Below are 19,917 nucleotides of genomic sequence, written 5' to 3'. Positions count from 1 at the left end.
ATTTACACTTAATTCCCAATACCTATCACCTGTTAGGTATTCTACTTCTACTCTACTCCAAGAGCACTTCTACTCTAAACCAATCCCAAAGTGCCAAGATCACAGCAGAAAATGGAGAACAAGAAGAAGAAAGAAAAACTAGACACAAGATTCCTCCATCTTGTCCCCATAACCCCCATACCAAAACCCCTAAAATCTACATTTTCACCCTGTAATCATTTTGTTATTACACTATTTAAACTGTGTGACTTTCAGGTCCTTATACAAAGCTGGCAATTTGCTCCAAGGGTCAAAATCAAATCCCCAGGTGTTCTGGGCAGCATGCCAGGGTCTCCAAGCCCCCCCCGACGGGGTTCTCAGCAACTCTGGACACCTGTAAAGATGTACTGAGTTCCGACATCCATCCATCCATCAAATTCATATCCCTCTAACTTAGAGACAAGATCATTCTGTAGGGCAGTATCAAACACTTAGCATAAGTACAGATAGGCAAAGTCAGTTCCTCTGTCCCTGTCCACCAGCACTGTAGCCCTGTCACAGAAGGTCACCAGATTTGTCAGGCACAATTTCCCTTTTGTGAATTGACCTATTACCAATGAGGTGTTTCTCTTCCTTGTACGTTAGCACAGTTTACAGGAGAATCTGCTCCATGACCTTGCCTGGTATAGAAGTGAGACTCATTGGTCTGTAGTTCCTCCAGTCTTCTGCTTTTCCTTTTTAAAAATGAGACTTACATTTCCCTTTTTTTTCCAGTCATCAAGGAATTTACCTGACTGCCAGGATTTTTCAAAAATTTTGGATAGTAGTTTAGTAAATTCATCTGCCAGCTCCCTCAGAACCCACAGAAGAACCTCATTGGGTCCCATGGACTGGTGTACATTGGTGTTCCTTGGATGGTCTCAGACCTGATCCTTTCCTACAGGGGGCTCATTCTCCCAGTTTTCATTCTCCCAGTCCCTGCATTTTCCTTTCTTGACTTGGATGTTGTGGCTGGAGCACTTGCCATTGAAGACTGAGGCACAGAAGTTGTTGAGAACCTCAGACTTCTTTGTCCGCCATAGTCATGTCTCCCTTTCCTTCTGGAAAGGACCCATATTATCTCTATCCTTTATCTTGTTTGCAACATATGTGTCAAAGCCTTTCCTCTTATCCTTAGTGCCCTGGCCATACTCAATTCTAACTGGGCTTTGGCTTCCCTAACCTTGTCTCTAGATTCCCATACAATTTTCCTGTATTCCTCTCAGGCCACCTGTCCTCATGTCCACTTTCTGAAAGCTTCTTTTTCTCAATTTGAATTTGCACAGCAGCCCCTTATCCATTCCTAAAGCCTCCTGGCATTTTTGCTCAGTCTCCTTGTTGAGATACCTGGCTCCTGAGCTTGGAGGAGGGGATGCGTGAAATTCAGCCAGTGATCTTGGGCCCCTCTGTCTTCCAGCGCTCTATCCAATGGGACTCTTACCAAATAGGTCCTAGGAGAGGCCAAAGTCTGCTCTCCTGAAGTCAGGGCACTGAGCTTGCTGTGTGCCTTCCTTGCTGTCATCAGGATCATAAACACCATCTCCTCGTCACTCCAGCCAAGCCTGCCTTGAAGCACTGCATTCCCCACCAGCTCCTTCCTCTTGGTGAGCACAACGTCCAGAGTGGCACCTTCTTGTTGGCTTTTCAATCACCTATCTAAGGAAGTTGTTAACCCATTTGAGGAGGCTCTGGGATTACTTGTGCCCTGCCGTGCTCTCACTCCAACAGATTTGAGGTGGTTGCAATCCTGCATGAGGGCCAGAGCTTACAAGTGTGAGGCCACTCCTGCCTGCCTACAGAGGGCTTCATCTGCACCATCCTCTTGATTGGTCTGATACAGGCTCTCACTATAACATCCTCTGTCCCTGCCTTCCCTTTAATCTTCTTCTATTAGCTCTCAGCTGGATCTTAATCCTTCCCTAAGTAGAGCTCCATACTGTCCAGCCAGTTACTGACATGACTACTTGTCTCCCTAGCCTTTCTTTTCTAAGAATCCCAAAACTTTCCATTCCAATGGAATGTTTGATGGGTGATGACTCCTTCCCCAGGTTCTGTGCCCTACCTTTGTGACCTGCCTGCTCATGTCCCTTCTCATGTCCCACACCTTTCTAATGTGCCACACACTTTTTGCCAGCTCTGTTTGCTGCCCTCATGGCTGCTCACATTCCCTGGAAACAACATTTAAATGGCAATGGCTCCTGGCAATGCCCCCTCCTTTCCTCATGGGCTCCTGAGGGCTGCAGGGTCCTGAGGGGGCCTTGGGCAGCTGATCAGGTGTCCCTGAGCTTGGGATCCTCCCATACAACACATTCCAACAGTCTCCACAAGACTGACCTTGGTCACCACTGATATCTCTGCTGTTGCCTCTTCAACTAAGTCTGGAACACTTACCCCAGCTCAGAGAAGTGTCTCATTTCAAGATGGCACTTAACATTTTAGCCATTTAACCTAATTCTACGTAAGTGTGTGCATGGTGTGAAGTATGTGATTAAGATGTGCTTGATGTTCCATAATGAATTCATATTTCTGTGCCTTATTTCTTTTATTTTCATCTCCTGTCCTTAAGATAAATCTCTGACTGGGGATGTAGAGGCAGTGCCCTCTCCCTTGCAAAGATGCAATAGTCTGAGCCATACTTATCAGAGTTCCTCTTCAGCACTGCCAGCTGCAATATCCCATCCTCAGGGCCTGGGTTCTGCTGCTTCCTGTGTTACCCAGACCAGACATGTGAGAGAAAGATATACCACCCTTTCTATGCTGGCAGACCCAGACAGAGTGGATCTAATCCTATCACTATAACCAGGATAGATTAATTATCCAGTTGCTGCCCAGGAAGAGATTTTAACTCTTCCATGAGATGCCATCTACTCCTTCTTTATACTTAAAAGTTTTTCTTTTTCCAGTGTGCCTCAAGACACAAATCACGCCAGGACTATGGCAAGGTATTGGGAGAAACACTGGGGCTCTTGGGGCATTTACTCTCCTTCAGCCCTCTCTCTGGCTTTTATGTTTGCAGTTGTTTTCCGATGTGCTGTTATGACAGGGAGGAGAAGTAAGATTTCCTCAAGTGTTGTAATTCCAATAATAACATCAGTACTTGAGATACACAATGTAAAGCTGTTTAAAAGCCCAGCACAGTCATCTGCTGCTTGAGATAGATAGCTTCCAAAAAATAAATTCAGCAGCGTCTCTAAATATGTTCTTTAATTTTTCACTCGCTACGTTTCTTAGGGATGGAGGATGTAAATCATTTTGCATACATCAATGCAAATGCAATTCAACTTAGTGCTGACATGCAGTCTAATTGCCTTTAAAATGGAATTTTGTTTTTTGAGTGCTAATTTTCAGGTAATGACTTTCTAATTGATTTTCCTTTTATGAAGGACCATTGATTCACTCCCTTCAATGAAATTCAGTTGGCTTCCCAAGAGAATTTATGAAAAGCTGTTAAAAACAAGGATCTATCACTGCTGCTTTCTTCCCACCTTGCTTTGCTCTTCATTCTAAAGTATACATTTTATTATTCTTCCATGACCAAGCCTATCTTAACAAGGCTGAATAATTATATTGTGTATATATATGAGTCTGAAATGGTGTCTCTAAAAAATCCCTAACATCTTAATTCAAAGATGGATTGAATTTTTTGTTACATTCTTCCTAAAAACTAGACATTAACCATGACGTCCAATGCATTAATATGACAGCTACATAATATTTTTCTTATTCTAAGTCATCAGTTTGGATCACGCAGAGATTATCTGAACAAAAAAAGGATTGATGATTTTTAAATGGAAATATAAGCTATTGTGTTACTATATTGCTTGTAGCATTGTCACAGATGAGTTTCATGAAGCATGCTGGAGACTGCCTAAAAGTTTTCTTTTATCATACAGTATCACAATCCCAACTAGATTTTAATGCATAATGTAATGATAATTGGAAACCTTTTGGTGATCCTGTTTTGAACCTTGATATTTAAGTCAGTGACATGACAACAGAATGAATTCCACAAAAATTGAATGGAAATACATGCTGTTATTTTAGCTTGATTTTTCACAACCATTGTGGGAAGGGAGGAGGGAAGCTAGTGGCTTTAAAAGAAAGCCTGTAAAGGTTTTGGAAGCCAGGTAATGTTGTCATTTTGCAAGTTGTTCCAGACAAATTACATATTTTGCTTAATTACCTGATTATTTTAGTGTTATAGCAACACAGTGAGTATTTTCTCCCTAGTTTCTCAGGTTCTTAAAAAGAAGTTTTCCATAATAGTGAACTATTCTTAGATACAGAGCAAAAGACGTAATAAGATCCAGTGACTGGATGAACAAACCAAGTAGAAATAATGCATATATTTAACACTGAATATAAGTAGGGAAAAGCTTCTGTAGGAGTGTGATAAATTTGATATTTTTATCACTTTCAGTTTTGTAATCAAGACAGGATAACTTCATGAATGATGCACTATACCCCAGACTGTGAACTTGTTAACTGAACTATTGCATGGGAGTTGGCATTGTGTCTACTGAACTCCAGAACAGATTATCATAATGCTCTCCTCTGGTCACCAAAGTCAATTAATCTCTTTGATTTTTTGGGTTTGGTTTATTTATTTATTTATTTGTTTGTTTGTTTGTTTGTTTGTTTGTTTGAGTGAGCAGGGATGTAAAAATCAGTGAATGGATTGGTTTTGTTTTTAAAGAATCAATGCATAAATAATAGCTAATTAATTCTCAACAAACACTTCCAAGAGAATTATCTCTGTCTTACAGGCAGAATGAGTTTCAGAGGCATTGGGTGTCAGTCTCAGTTCACACAGTAAGTAAGCAGCAAACAGAACTGCCAGCAGTCATTCCTGACTGCTGTGCTTATGCTATTACTAGTATTTACAGAGTTTTATCAAATGTCTGTAAAGGCAATTCCTGCAGGGGCTTTCTGTGATCCTGTAGAGAAACAGAGTAACATTATGATGGCCTCTTTCATCTGAAGAGCTCCAAAATCATTCTGAGCACTTGCAAGCGTGTTTTCAAAATACTCCCAGGCAGTAAATAAATAAGTCTAGAAGTCAGGGAAAGCGAAAGATAGGGAGATCCCTGTACCTTTGTCTTTCCACTCCTCCTTCCTGTAAATATCCACAAAAGGATGTTTTTGGTTTCTCTTGTATTAGTTTTAGAGAAAGGTATGTAACAGACTAATAGCAACAAGATAATGGTGTCTTCACTCTGCAAGAGCTACAAACACTTTCCCTGATTGGAAAACAGCAGTGTCAGTGTGATGTAGTTTCAGGAAAATAAAAATAAACAAGAAGATTCACTGAGTATCTGCCAGCCTTTTCCCGATCAATTTGGGCCTTTGCATAGGAACAGAACCATAATCATCTTCTCTGTGCTGTAGCAAATCTTTGTCACAGGCAATCAGAATCATGTAAAACAAGTAATGCACCTAAGTAATAAAGATTTTTGTACATCAGAAAATCCACCTTCTCCTTCTGTATGAATAGTAAGACACATGAAGCTGTCAATAACAACAATGTTGCTCTACTGACATCTAACTCTTCTTTTAAGTTAGTGGCCATGCAGGCTGTCGATCCTGCAAAGTGATGGAAAAGAGTGCAATGAAGTTATGCTAAACTCAGAATGTCACTGCCTCCTTGGCCAGCGAAGCATGTATCCTGGCTGCAAAATAAATAAACCAGAAATATCTGAGTCAGATAAAATTGCCAATGCTTGTGAGGAAAAAAAAATGACTTGCACGCAACTAGAAATCAATTGACTCTAATGTTCAATCCCCTAAGATTTATGGCAGAGCTTAAAATTAAATTTAGGAAGTCTCTATTGAGAGAAAATAAGGCCTTTACATCACTTTAGTACTTGTTTAATGAATTTTAAAGAGAACTGGACAGGTGATCAAAATTTTAAAACCCTTTCCTCTTTCAATTATGGTTTTCAAATTAGATTTACATTTGGTGACTATTAAACAAAGGTTTTGATTTATGAAAATCTTCCTATTTCAGATGCTAACAGCCATTTGAAGGCATTTCAACTAAAAGATGTCTATACAGTTACCTTTGGAGTAGTAGTTGATGCAAACCTGAACAAACAACAGAATATGGAAATTCTAGATGCATATTATCTCTGCAAAAGAGAAAATAAAACTTCTGAAAGCATGCAGTTGCAAAAGAGGGAATAGGATGAAATCAAATTATATACTTTAAAACAAAAATAGAACCTTCAGTATTTCCTATTCCATTACGTTAAGACAGTTTACTAAATTCACAGGAGTTTCAATCAAAGATTACTTCTTATTCTGAACTTCTCATATAGATGCTACACACTTTTTGTATAAAGACTGAGAATGGATTTGAGCAGAAACACAAGAATTCTGCATATCTCCCAAAATTCTTTCAGTCATGCTCATCTTAGCAGGAAAAAGGAAAAAAGAAAAGAAATCCCTGAAGAAGGAGGTAGCTTCTGACAATTCAGATATTTCTTTCCACATTCCTTTGTAAAATATTCTTGTGGCTTTTTGGTATAATTTCAAAAAGCCAAGTGGTTAAAACTCTCCTTTTTTCCCTAGAAAGATGAGCAGCTATTGAATTCAAGTTGAAGGACAAGCTGGCATGTTTGAAGCCCATCACATACTGTAATTCTGCCTTTGGGGATTTCTTAGAAATATTCCTTTGATCAGTTTGAAAAGACTATTCTGAAGAATCCTACTCCAGGTATTCTTCCTGAGACAAGAATTTTGTGTTTGCTTGCATGCCATTTTGCTTATGATTCTCTGCATCTAAAACCCTTTTTAACCTTACACTGAGTTTTAGAAAGGACTTACACATTTTTCATGGACATCTTTCATTGACATTTTCATCTCATGGTTACATTTTGGTTACAGGTTTTTATTTTTGCTCTTGTCATGTTTCCCAGACTGGAAGGCTCTAAACTTGTGAACCTTCCTCAAGAAGTTCTTAATGAAGATGGTGATTTTTAAAGTATGGGCTCTGCTTAGGGTGAATAGGAGGAAGGGAAAGGAAAATGATTAGTGAGCTCTTGTATCATAGTTGATATTGCCTGCATCACCCTTTGGAATCCCTAACTTTAGTGTGTGTGAAATATTTTAGATAGGTCACTTTTATTTTCTTTCATCTTGACATATTATGAGAGTACTGTACCTACAGACCGAAACTGAAACATGTTAGTGCAATGAAGATGGCAACAATGCTATTTTTCCTTTTTTTTCTTTAGTAATTTTATTGCTAAATCTTGACTTAGTATTATATGTGAGCTTCATTTATTTCATAAATTTTACAACTTGGAAGCATGCAAAAAACCCCCAAAAGTTTCAAAATTATTTCTAATGCATTATTTTTATGTTTCTGTAATTATAAATCAATTTTGTAATGTTTTAATATTATTTAAGGACAGCTGAAACATGTTTAAAGACAGCTTATTGGCTTTTTAATCCAGTTTTATTTCCCATTACTGGGAAGCTTATCTGAATTGTGGGGAATATAAATGCTATTTGCAATTAACTAAAATCCCAGCATTAAATAGATACTGAAAGTATAAAAGCACCTGTTTATTTAAATTTTGTGTTCAAAGTTTGTTTATTTTATCTCAGTATGCACTATTAACTTTATATATGAAGCAATTAATACAGAATAACCAGACTTTATTCCTCACTGATTGTTTTACAATTGTATACTTGCAACTATTTCAGATAGGCAAAGTTTTGTTTCACAGTTGTTTCTTGCATGCTAATAGTCTAGTCAGAATTGGAATGATCTGGAAAGCAGTCTCTGGACTCTTCTGCAAATGAAACATAGCAATGAAAACTATTCATAACTGAGAAAAGTTTATCTTAAATGTTAATAATCATGATTTACATATGACTCAAAAGACTATAAAACCAGCAAGTACAGTAATTTTTATTTATAGTTATAAACTGAAGTCACAAATCAGTATTTTCTATTATGAGTAAAGATTGCTGTTTGGATGGATATTAACTGATTAAGAGCTAAAAAGCTTTCTGTAGTTGCTATGCCCTTACTCACGGTAGATGATTCTCAACAGTATTTAAAACAGATTTTGACTTTGTAATTTTTCCTGCAGGGAGTTTTAGTTTTTTAATCCAAAGCACTAGGTCAGAGGTGTGGAATGACACTGCTGAGTTTGTGCTTTCCTCTCCTAAGTGTGCCCTCTGGTAACAGCCTCAACAGCTTGGGTGGCAAGTAACCCAGTAGAGTAGTGGGGCTGTGCAGAAGAGATACAAGAAGCTTTGAGACAAGAGCGAGGAAAGGACTGCAGTTCTGAAAATTACTGAAAATCTACTTGAAAATCATCAAAGTGTGCAAAAATTTCTAAATTCATCAGCAGTAGAGAGGGAAAGAAACCAAGGGCCGGAGTTCCCCTGTGTTTGACCTTCTCAAGGTGAGAGCTCCTGTTACTGCTGAGCTCTGTGGACCAGCAGCCAATGATCAGAGAGCTGTTGCTGTTGTTATTTCAGTAATGATTGCAATTGTGCTTAGGTGTTTTGGAAACACGTTCTTCCTGTCCCTCTTTCATTCTACAGAAGATGACGCAGAAGTAATTTTTTGTGTATCAATGAATAAAATCTCACAACTCCTGTAGAGAAAAGCAGGTTTTCTCCTGTCTGTACAACCATTTTGCACTGATTTTTGTATTCTTTTTCTTTTAACATTAATCAGTCAGTGGGCAACTTTTTGGAACTAAGGTGTTGATCACATTCTTTATTTTTTAGAGTACATTTATATTGTACCCAGAAAAATTTATATTGCACTTTGCAGCAACTGGAGAGAGGTAAGCTTTTAATTTACTTCCTGTCTCCCACTTTGCTTCACTGACCACAAAAGGCTCAGCTTTCTAACTTAGACACCAATGTGAATACTTGACAAAGTGCTTAATAAGAATTATTTTATTTTTACAACCCCATAAAATAATTTAATTTTTTTGCTCCATATTCCATTTATGTGGAACAGAGGCAGGGAAGATTAAGGCAAAACTACCTAATCGTTTTGTGTCTCCCTGGAACTATACTAAGTGCCACAGAAAATTTTTTTGCAACTTTGTTGTCTAGCACCACATTGGAAATGTCACAAAGAGAATCCAGCACCTGTGCTGTAGGGCACAGTCTGTCTGTGGGAGATGGCCCATTCCCATCTGGCAGTCCACAGGCATGGACATTGTGTACTTCATTCACTCATCCAAATAAAGCAGCTGTCTTAGAGATACCAGTCCTATTCATTATGAAACCCCATGCTGCTCCTGGAGTGGGTCTTGCAGTGTCTAAGTGTTAAAATCTGTTTGGTTTGTTTAAGACTAAGAGCAAGATAATGATTACTCCCCAATGTGTTCAGAAGCTACTACTAATAAAGCAATCAGTTGATCTTAAAAACAAAGATGGAATGTTATTCAGTGGTGGGAAGGTTGTATTTTCTCAATTTAAATCAAAGTCTAAATGCTGGATACTAAATCTTGGGAACAAATTGCAAAAGGCTAGGACAGGCTTCCATCAACAAAATTTTCCACATCAAGCTCATGTGGCTTTCCTCTTGAATTTAGATGTGGTTAAAAATGAGAAAAACAAACAAACCACCCTAAAACCTTAAGGTATTATAGCCTCAGATGTTGAATGTATCAGGATGAATAATCACAATTTTCGCTCTGGGAACTGTATGAATCTCTGGGGAATTAATAGCAGGTAATTATGTACATAAATTAATATCATAATGATATTCAGGAATTTATTAAGACTCTGCAGGAAACATAACTTCTACTAGCAGTGTTCACTTTACAACCCTAATTGTATTTTAATATTTTTTGTGTATAGCTTAGGTTCAAAAGAATTTTAGGATTGATCTCATTTTATGTCAAGTAGAACAAAACCTATATGGCTCAGCATAGGGGTTAAAATTTCTTCTTCATTATACAGGCCAGAAAATAATTTAGGAGCTTTGTTAGTATCTGTTTTAGAAATTTTACATGTTATATTTGGTGTTTTTACCAAAAAGGGAAGAATATCTTTGCCACTGAGATATTTCACACATCTCTGGAATAATGTGTTCAATTTCAGGACATAGAGAAACGCGACGCTGTTGGTGCCTTTGCTGTGATGCTGTGGTGTCCCATAAAGTAAAATTCAACTGCATCCATATGTCCATGTCCCTTGTTCATGAGTCTAAAGGTCAGGGGAATAGGATTATTAATTGGAGTTGTGGGTAAAAGAAAAACAAGTAAAACCCTTCAGTCTGTACACATGTGCATTGTCAGATGTCCTGCCTCAAGTATTCCAATGATACAAAGTCAACAAAGGGTTGTTGTCCAGTCCTTAAAAAAAGTCAGTTTCCCTAGCAAAATTCAGATAACTTGGTAATATTTCTGTGCATAAATAAAGAATTGACAATTGTACGTAGAAGTATGAGAAAAGCTCTTAATTCTTGTGTTTGGGATTTATGACCAAGATAGATAGGGAGTTCTTTGTTTAAGCTTCATTACTCAAAGTAAATTGAACAATGATAATATCCTACAACAGCACTAGAAGGTAGAAGAATGTCTCACTTACATCCAGTTACTGGGTCACGTTCTGGATGCAGTAGTTGGGAGGGTGTGGGGATTTTTAGTTTGTGTTTGTTTGTGTATAGGAGTTTCATTTGTTTCTCATTTTAAAAGAAAAACTGCAAACATCAACACATTAAAACTCACAGATTTGATCATGAAGCTCATATTTGTAATTTTTCTTCAGGTATCCAAAATTATGCTCAGGTATCAAATCTTGCTTTTCAATTTTCTATCTTTAAGTTTTAAAAATATTTTCTGGGTACATTATACAGAATGGAATCCCTACAAGTTATCTGTGAATAAAAAATGACAATATCCCTTAAATTTTTTATTGAGAATTAGAAATTTCTGTAGATTTTTGTTAAAATACCAAAAAAATCAAAGTTCCAGTAGAGGAGATTGAGTTCTTTTTGAGTAAAAGAGTAGTTGTCAGGCTATAAAATATAGGTGTGTTTTGTTATAAAGATCAATAATGTTATTTTGCTAAATCATTGTGTTTTGTTTTGAAAAGTACAAGGCTAAAAGGCAGCAAATAAGCTTTGGGCTTTAGTCTTTGCATGTAATGATAATTCCATTAAATTTTTCATCAAATTATGATGAATGTGTGGTTAGAATATGTTTTCAGCATACAAAGAGAGAATTTGAACTTGAAAGTAAACTTCCTAGGAGTCAGTAGAGAATATAAGGGTGTAAGGTGAACAAAAAGATAGATCTGATTTAAAATTGCTAGGAAAGGTTTTGAGCATAGGATAAAAAAGTGTTCTCAATTCTAGTGAAAGATAACATTGAGATTATACATACATATATATATACATATATATATATATATATATATATATATATATGCACACTCATTTATAACTCATTTATATAAAAGAGAGAAATATGGCTGAGGAAAGTATCTGGATTGCCACTGAAACTGGGATTTACTGCTAGAACTGATAATAGAATCAAGTTCCTATGAGCTCACCATCAGCAGCATTATAATGCTTAGTTGATCCCATTTGTTGTCAATTCTGAGCTCTTACGAGTTCTGGTCATTTTAAAACCACAAATCTCAAAGATGAAATTTAGGACTTGATGAATCATTTGAGGATTTCATCATTTGGGATAAGGGAAATACCTGCTATAGCTTTTAATTACTTTCAGATACTTTTGTTTTCTTTTCAGATGCATTTCTGTGTGAGGTGATTATGCAGAATGCTGTAGAAATGTTGTTTTGCTTTGAACGTGATTGTTTTTAGGCAAAGAGTAGAGTATGCAAATTGTAGTGTTGCTAATTGTGCTGTTCAAAGGAGAGAATGCAGAAATGTTTCTTCAAGGAAAAGATTGCTGCTTCCTATGACTTACTTTTACTCCCCACAGTACAGATGAAAGTATAGCAACCTGTCAAAACTGGGGTAAAATGGAAATAACCTAGATCTGTTACTTTCTGATGCATTTGTTTTCAGTTGGCCATTATTCTTTCTTTCTGCAACCTGTTTTCCTACCATATTTCTTATATATCTTTTTTTTCCCCCCCTTCTTCTTAAAGTTATCTCTTACATTCTCCTTTACCCAATCCTCTTATTCTTGCTCTTTGAGTTTGCATGACACAGTTGGGCTGGGTTTTCACAGGTTTTAAGCAAATCTTCACCAGCAAAGAGGAATTGATGAAGTTAAGGTTTTGTCTTTTTTTCTTAAATGTCCAAGTAGTAAAGTAGGAACAAATTTTTTTAAACATCTTGTCTTCTCTGAAATCTGCTGTGGATTTCAGTCAGCTTGTGCAGAACCAGTTCATGATATGAATTTTTCTAGGGCCCCTGGATTTGATCTGCCCTGCAGTGCCAAACATCATTCTACTGCACTGCTGGTGGAGAGCTTCCAGCACCCAGCCAGCCCTGCTCTGCTCACTGATGGTCCAGATTCCTGAAAATTCAAGCGTAAACGCTTTCCAGATTTTCTTTTTTTGTGCAGAGGGCTGGCAGCCATAACCAAAGCTGTCAACATCTCACTTTTGTAATCCTTCTAGTTTTTGAAAAAAATATTTGGTTTAGAATTTGGGGTTTTTTTCTATAAAATAAAAATTTCAAGGTTTAGTCAGCTTGGCTCACCTTGGAGTCCCAAAAAAACCCCAGTTATGTTTCCTGAAGACATATTCTGCCTGCCTGTGGATGTTTCCATATTTTAGAATGGTACTTCTATTTCCTGTTTCTGCTCTTTATAGAGCTATAATCCCAGGGAACACAGACTCTGTACTGTTTTCATTATTGCAGTGTCAAAATAAAGCTAGAAGCATATATATTTTTTTCCCAGAAATTCAGAGACATAAATTATTTCTTACTTTGATAAAAAGGCAAAAAATAGCCATCAAAAGTATAACAGTGAGTAGAAAATCAAAGTGGTGAAAAAATTACTAGTAATTAAAGAAAGCTATAAAAAAAAATTAGTAGCTCCTCATCTAAGAAAGGAAATGTCATCCTCCTGTTCCATGCATTGCCCTATTTTTATGCCATCCTAGAAAGAGCCTACACTGAAGCAATTTTAGAACTCATCTCTGAATAGATCATTAATTTGGATGGAGAATTCTTCACCTGCATTAAGTGAAGTGAAGAATTAATTTTCCCCTTAACTAAGTTAGATTCTCTGGTATATAGGTGATGATGTTTTTCAGTGCAATATGGGATTTTTTCTCTGCTTTGCAGAGAGCTGAGAGATTGCAAACATCTTTTTGTTTATCGGGTTGAGGATGTAACCACCATCCTTCCATCAATTTACTCTTTGGTTAAAGTATGAAAGTGTCCACTTTTGTTCACTTAACATTTCAGGCATTTCTGTGCCTCCTTATTTCAGAGATAAATTCTTTAATGCTGAGAATTTCTTTTTAACCCTTTATTACAAAAGGCAATTTCTGAATAGGAGATTTTGTAATGCTCTTTCTTTGTCCATAGAATTGAGTACTGGAAAATAATTGCAAATTATCCTATTACAGGAAGCTAAAAGCATTTTGGCCAGTTCTACTTACACACTACTGTTAAGCTTTGTGCTATTTCATTACAATGCTTATGTGAATTTATAATTTAACTCTACTATTTTTAATTATTAATTAGAATGTAGTTGTTCTTTGAGTACAGGATATAAAATTGAGTCTGAATCTTAATTTTAAATAGCTTTGCTTCCAAGTTTGCCAAACTCTTACCTTCACTTTTCGCCAGGTTCTTTAGTTGTGCAAAGATAATTATGCTGAATGTCTCTCTGGTGTCCCTATGTACAGTGGGGTGGCTGAAGCATACTGTAAAGCCAAAGCGAAATTAAAAAAACATATAATTTTTGCTCTAAACTCTTCCGAATTATTTATTATTTATTTAATTTATTAAACTGTATTAGTTGGCCTGTAAAAATATGTTATCTGTCCTATAAACCTGCCCTGTTACATTTTGAAAATTATTTGGAGCTAAACAGAGTTTCTTCTTAAGGAGTGACAAAAGTCTTGGTGAATATGTTTGAAAGCTCCATTTAATATACGTTCAAAAACACTGTTTAGAAAGGATTTGGGGACTTATTTTCTTATCTATTTTTGTTCTTATTCTGTTGCTGTCCTGTGGAGCACTACCTTTGAGAAAAGTGGTTAATAACATTCCCAGTCTTTTTGTTGCAATGTGACCTGAAATACGAAGCAGCTTACAGAAGTTAGTATCCAATACAAGAAGAGAAATGGTTTATAGAACAAAGAATTTTGGAATTGGGCTCATGAGACAGTATTTTACAGATAAGTGAGCCATTTTGATACTTTTCCCAGTTTGGGTTAAAGAAAAAGCATCATATCTGGCAATAATATTTAAGTGACTTAATGAGATTATTAATCTGAAAAATTTGTCTAATTTATACAGGTATTTACACTTTTTTTGAAAAAAATAGTTTTGCAAAGAGATTTCTTATTGTAAAACTCTATATTTTATTTTTCTTTTTAGCAAGAGATTCATTCCCTGTTAAAAAAGAAAAAATTTTCCTATTAGAGTTGTGAGTCTAAATTATACTTTTAAATCCTAATGGCCAGAAAAGGAGATTTTACAGCAATTGTGCATAATTTTCAAGGTCCTGTAAATTGATTTTTCAGTCTTGCAATAATGGATTTTGGCCTGGTATTTGCATTATCCACAAAGCGTGTATTACTGTTTCCCATTTATTTAAATGAAGGCTGTGCTTAAAAGATACTCTTCTGCTGTGGACTAAATGGGATGTGTTTTATTAATCTGGGACTGCCTTATTCTCTGTTGACTATGTTTATGCATTCAGCAGAGGTTACTGATTCATACAGCAATAGGAACACTTGAAATGCCAGGTACCTGCTGGGATCAGCTCTCCTTCTGACAAAAGACTGGTAAAGCACAAGTCAGGGTAAAAATTTTGGAGAGCTCTAGAAAATACTTTTGATTGTGTGAATCTTATTTTATCTATAACTTAATTAAATTGTGTAGAAAATATCATATCTTTCTATATTCAGCATTCTTTGACCATAACACTTCTAGGAAATGAACAAAAAAAATACAAATAAGCCCTAACCCAAACAACCAGCAAACCTACATTTAGTAGTGTTTTGATAAGATTATGCCAAGCATCATAAAATAAAAACATTTCCAAATGGAATTTATTCTTGAACTATGGAGCATTATCTTGCATGCTCAGTAAAACATACATATTTAAAGGAATAAAAATTTTTATTCCCTCCATGAAGTTCTGTGATTCCTAGAACAAGATTAAGCAAACAGGCAGCTGCTCAGCAGCATTTTTTGTCCTTGGTCACTGTATGATTTCCTTTGTCTTCTCTTCAGCTCAGAAGAGAGGACTGTTTATTTCCTTATACCACCCAAATATATAAGTACTTCAAAGACACTAATTAATGTCTCACTAACTTATTTATGAAGTGAGGAGTGCCATCGTCATCGTTTAGCACATCAACAGCTGCAGCACAAAAAAATTAAGGTGAATGTAACTGTTAACGTTTTAATTTTGTGAGTCCACCAAAGACTGGATCTTGTGCATCTTCCTTACATCTACCACCACCTGGATCTACTATGAATGGAACAAAATACTTATTCTTCTAAGATATATTTTTTGAATAAGTAGTGTCTGAGCATGTATTATAGGATTTTATATGTATTTCTTCAGATGCCAACCATAAAGGCACTAGAATTGATTTTTTTTTTTTTCTTCTTTTTTCCCTCAGGCATTTCCTGGAAATGCAAACTCTGACAGCGTGGTCCGGCATGATTTACAACATCCAGTTATTGCTCGCTATGTGAGGATAGTTCCTTTGGACTGGAATGGAGAGGGCCAAATTGGGTTAAGAATTGAAGTCTACGGTTGCTCCTACTGTAAGTTTTTCCATGATGATCCTTTTTTTCCCTCCCCTAAATAAAATCTCACTTCAAATTTTGGATTTAATCCAAATGTCAAAGACTTTAGTCTAATTGTGTTACCTAGGGCTTCATGAAATATTTGTTGGAACTTTAATTCTGGGTTGATAGTTTGTTCTTCTCTGGAAGATACAACATTGGAATTTGCAATAGTGCTTTGAAGTTGCTCCTTTCCATCTTCATGATTTCTGTTGTAGAAGGCTTTGGCTATTGTATAAGCTTGATTGGGACATTTGAGGAAGAGATCATATTCAAACAAATGTCATGTTGGGTCTTGAAAGATAAAATGGAAACAGGGCATAATTTATTGGCTGGTGAGAGAGATAAAATTAAAGCAGTAAATTACAATTCTGTCTAAATATCTGACACGTTTTTCTGTGATATTTTGTAGAGTATTTGAATGTGACTTCAGAATCTTTTCTGAAATCTGGGTGAGCAATGGTACCAGGGCTTCCATAGCTAAGAGCAGGACTGATAATGCTTTTGGAAATTATGCCCTTCCTTTAATTCAATCCAGCCAGTGCTTAAGTTGGCAAACCTGCAAAACTGAGTTTATGATACCCTATTTCTATGTACTTTTTAGGCAGTATCCTGGACTTGTTGGTATTTTAGCTGGAAGATGTTATTTGAGATTTGTCTTTCAATAACGAGACTTTAGAATAAAATGTGGAAGGTTCATCACCAACTTCCTTGGGTGACACAAGACCTATTGAAGTACTTTTCCATCCTGACTACCAAAACCAGCTGTGATTTAAACTGGTTTTTGTTTGATTAGATAGTCGACAGAATCCATACTTTCCTTCAACACCAATAAAACCATGAGGAATAGAGTTTTGATATTATTTTTCTTATTTCCATGCAACGAATGTTTTAAAAATGTATATTGAATCACAGAGAATTTCCCAACAGCTGGAACTTAGTTGAGAAATCAAATCAAACTTGCTATAGTATTGATGCTGCTGTGGTGGGGGTACACATTTCTGTTGTAGAAGGCTTTGGCTATTGTATAAGCTTGACTGGGACATTTGAGGAAGAGATCGTGTTCAAACAAATGTCATGTTGGGTCTTGAAAGATGAAATGGAAACAAGGCATAATTTATTTCCTGGTGAGAGAGATAAAATCAAAGCAGTAAATTACAATTCTGTCTAAATATCTGACACATTTTTCTGTGGAGTATTTGAATGTGACTTCAGAATTTCTTCTGAAATGTGGGTGAGCAATGGTACCAGGGCTTCCATAGCTAAGAGCAGGACTGATAATGCTTTTGGAAATTATGCCCTTCAGGACCTGGTGCAATAAGACAAAGCATAATGTTTTTAAATGAATAGGGGGTCAATTTAGATTAGATATAAGGAAGACTATTTTTACAATGAGAGTTCTAGAACTAAAAATTTACCCACAGAGGCAGTGGATGCTCCATCCCTGGAAACATTTAAACTCAGATTTTTTGGGACTCTGAGGAACCTGAGCTAGTTGACGATGTCTCTGATTATTGCAGAGGGATTGAACTAGATGGTCTTTAAAGGTCCCTTCTGACACAAACTGTTCCATGTTTCTGTGATATCTGTTGCCTAAAGACCTGTAGATTTCACTAAAGTTACCTACAACTCAAAGAGATTTAGATTCTGAAGTTTTAGGTACAACTCTGATTATTCAGCACATGGCTCTTAATAAACGAGTGTTTACCATCATACTGCTAAAATGTTTTATGTGCTGTTTTAAGTACGCCAAACACTACAGCATGGTTAATTTTCCATCATAATAAATACTTGCTTCTAAGTATACCTGATTGCTTGTACATCAAATATACATCAAATTCAGGCCTTTGATGCAAGAAACCAACATCTAGTTTACTATCAAATACAATCTCTTTAACAGAATAAAATGTAGCAGAATCAAACAAGAAACCCCACGATATTTACTACAATATTTACGCATAAAAATTATACATTTTGATGAAATGAATAGACAAAATGCCGTATGTACGCAACAAGATACTTTTAGAGGCCTAAAGTAAATGTGAGAAAAAGTAAAACACAGCTTGCTGACAAAATTATTTTAGTTGTTTGATGGAAAGTTGCTTGCTTGCTGAACTTTCAGAGGAGAATAAAAAGCCCCTGCCAAGGACACAATGTATGGAACTATAAAAATAATGGTAAAATGTGTCTTCAAAGAAGAACTAAGGTGGCCCAATATAATTTCATAATTTTACTGATAGAATATTACTGTTCTGTTTGTATTAGAAATTATTACAGTAATCACTGAAGACTTTTTTATTGTAAGATTTAAAATAATATATTTTGGTTTTATGTTTAAAGGGACTTTTCTTTCAACATTTCTGCTACAATGCAGTGTGGTTTTTACATGCAGGAATTGGGCTGCTCCCAAAATGGTATCAGTAGAGAGCAGCACAGCAGCTGAGAAGAAAAAGTAAGAAAATAAATGTGTAAAGAGAGAGGAAAGCAGCCCTTTGGTATGAATACTGTAACCAGGGAGTACTGTTTACAAATTCTCTGCTTGTCTTCAAATGAATTATTTGGAGCCAGGTGTAAATGCTGCACCTTTCCATGTAGATGTGTCCTTTGGCAGAGGCCAAGTTTTTAACCTTATGATTGGAAGTGCATATATTTGCATATAAATATAAGCACTGCCATTAACCAGTGTTATTTGCAGATTAATCCTTCTTGTCACTTAAGGAACTAACCATTTAGATAATCACCAATTTTAAAAGCCTGATTAAACAACTGGCTTCTACTCAAATCTGCCCCAACTTTTGGAACTATTACCTTAATCAAAGGCTGTCCAATACATCATAATTTTAATTTTCTTTTAGTTAACAAATTAATGTATTTTTTTTATTTAGATCTATTTAGATGCAAAATTCAGATTTTCTCACATTGCACACAAGGTTTAATTGGAAAGCCATGCACACTGACTGTTAAAACTCCTTCCTTGCACAATGCTGCAACCTGGTCATTCGTCTCAGACCTTTAAGAAAAATGCTTCCTCATATTGAACTGCTTATTCAAACATCAGATCGCTAATTGCCATATTTCTGGTTCCTATTTTGTTTGTATATGTATATAAGATACACATTTAACTTTTTTGTACCAGGGGGTGAGATCCATGTCCTTCCTTGCCCAGCAAATCATGTTTAAAAGAGGTATGTTTTCCAGAGAGTAATTAGACTTCACACCTGTACCCTGAAGAAGTTAATAGCATTACCAAATCTTCTTGTGGTGTTGGTTTGCTTAAAGTCTGTTCTTTTAAATTTCATATCTGTATTTTGTGTAGATGAGGTCTGTAGGTTGTCTTCTATCAGAAAAGTTCACAGAAGTCACCCAAAAAGAATTAGGATCTTACTCTACAAAAAGATTCAGAATGAAATTTGGGTTTTATTTTTTTTTCCTATAGAGAAAAACGGACTATATATTATTAAAAAAAAAAAAAAGTATTAAAATTGGGTAAAGAACTTGCTTAATAGCTAAACTAATGAAGAAATTTCAAGCAAAATAAGCTTGAGAAATCACAGCCAATAGACTATTATATAACATAAAACCCACATTTTGGTCAATGAAACTTTTAGTTTTTATTTTAAAATTGTGAGTTTCATAAGCCATAAAGTCTTGACACTTGAAGTAACATCATATATCTAAGAACAAGTCACAAAGAAGAAAGCAATATAACCAAAGTCAAAATATCCACTGAAATCAGTTAAATGAAAACTGATGACTGATTTTTTTTCGTGCTCTTTTGAAGATAGAGAGCAATGGCACATGACATGGATCCTCCACCATGTTCACTTTCATGAATTTTTGAGACAGGCAGAAAAGACATGGCATCTGGAGGCCATGAAAACTACAATATAATACTTTTACCACTGATTCATGAAGATCATAAAAGATTCCTGCAGGATCACTGCCATATGAATAGC

General features: G+C 36.0%; 1 protein-coding gene across 1 annotated transcript in view; it reads left to right on the top strand.

Moving 5' to 3' along the window:
* CNTNAP2 (contactin associated protein 2) overlaps nt 1–19,917 on the top strand; it is a 1,020,353-nt gene that overhangs the window by 426,158 nt on the left and 574,278 nt on the right. The window contains exon 4 of the mRNA XM_058040331.1: nt 15,793–15,940. Within this exon, the coding sequence (XP_057896314.1) occupies nt 15,793–15,940 (148 nt within the window). The remainder of the gene's footprint in view (nt 1–15,792; nt 15,941–19,917) is intronic.

The sequence above is a fragment of the Melospiza georgiana genome, chromosome 1 (genome assembly GCF_028018845.1).
Source record: "Melospiza georgiana isolate bMelGeo1 chromosome 1, bMelGeo1.pri, whole genome shotgun sequence".
Classification (NCBI taxonomy): domain Eukaryota; kingdom Metazoa; phylum Chordata; class Aves; order Passeriformes; family Passerellidae; genus Melospiza; species Melospiza georgiana.
Note: the sequence above shows the minus strand (reverse complement) of the source record. Positions and strands in the feature narration are given on the sequence as shown.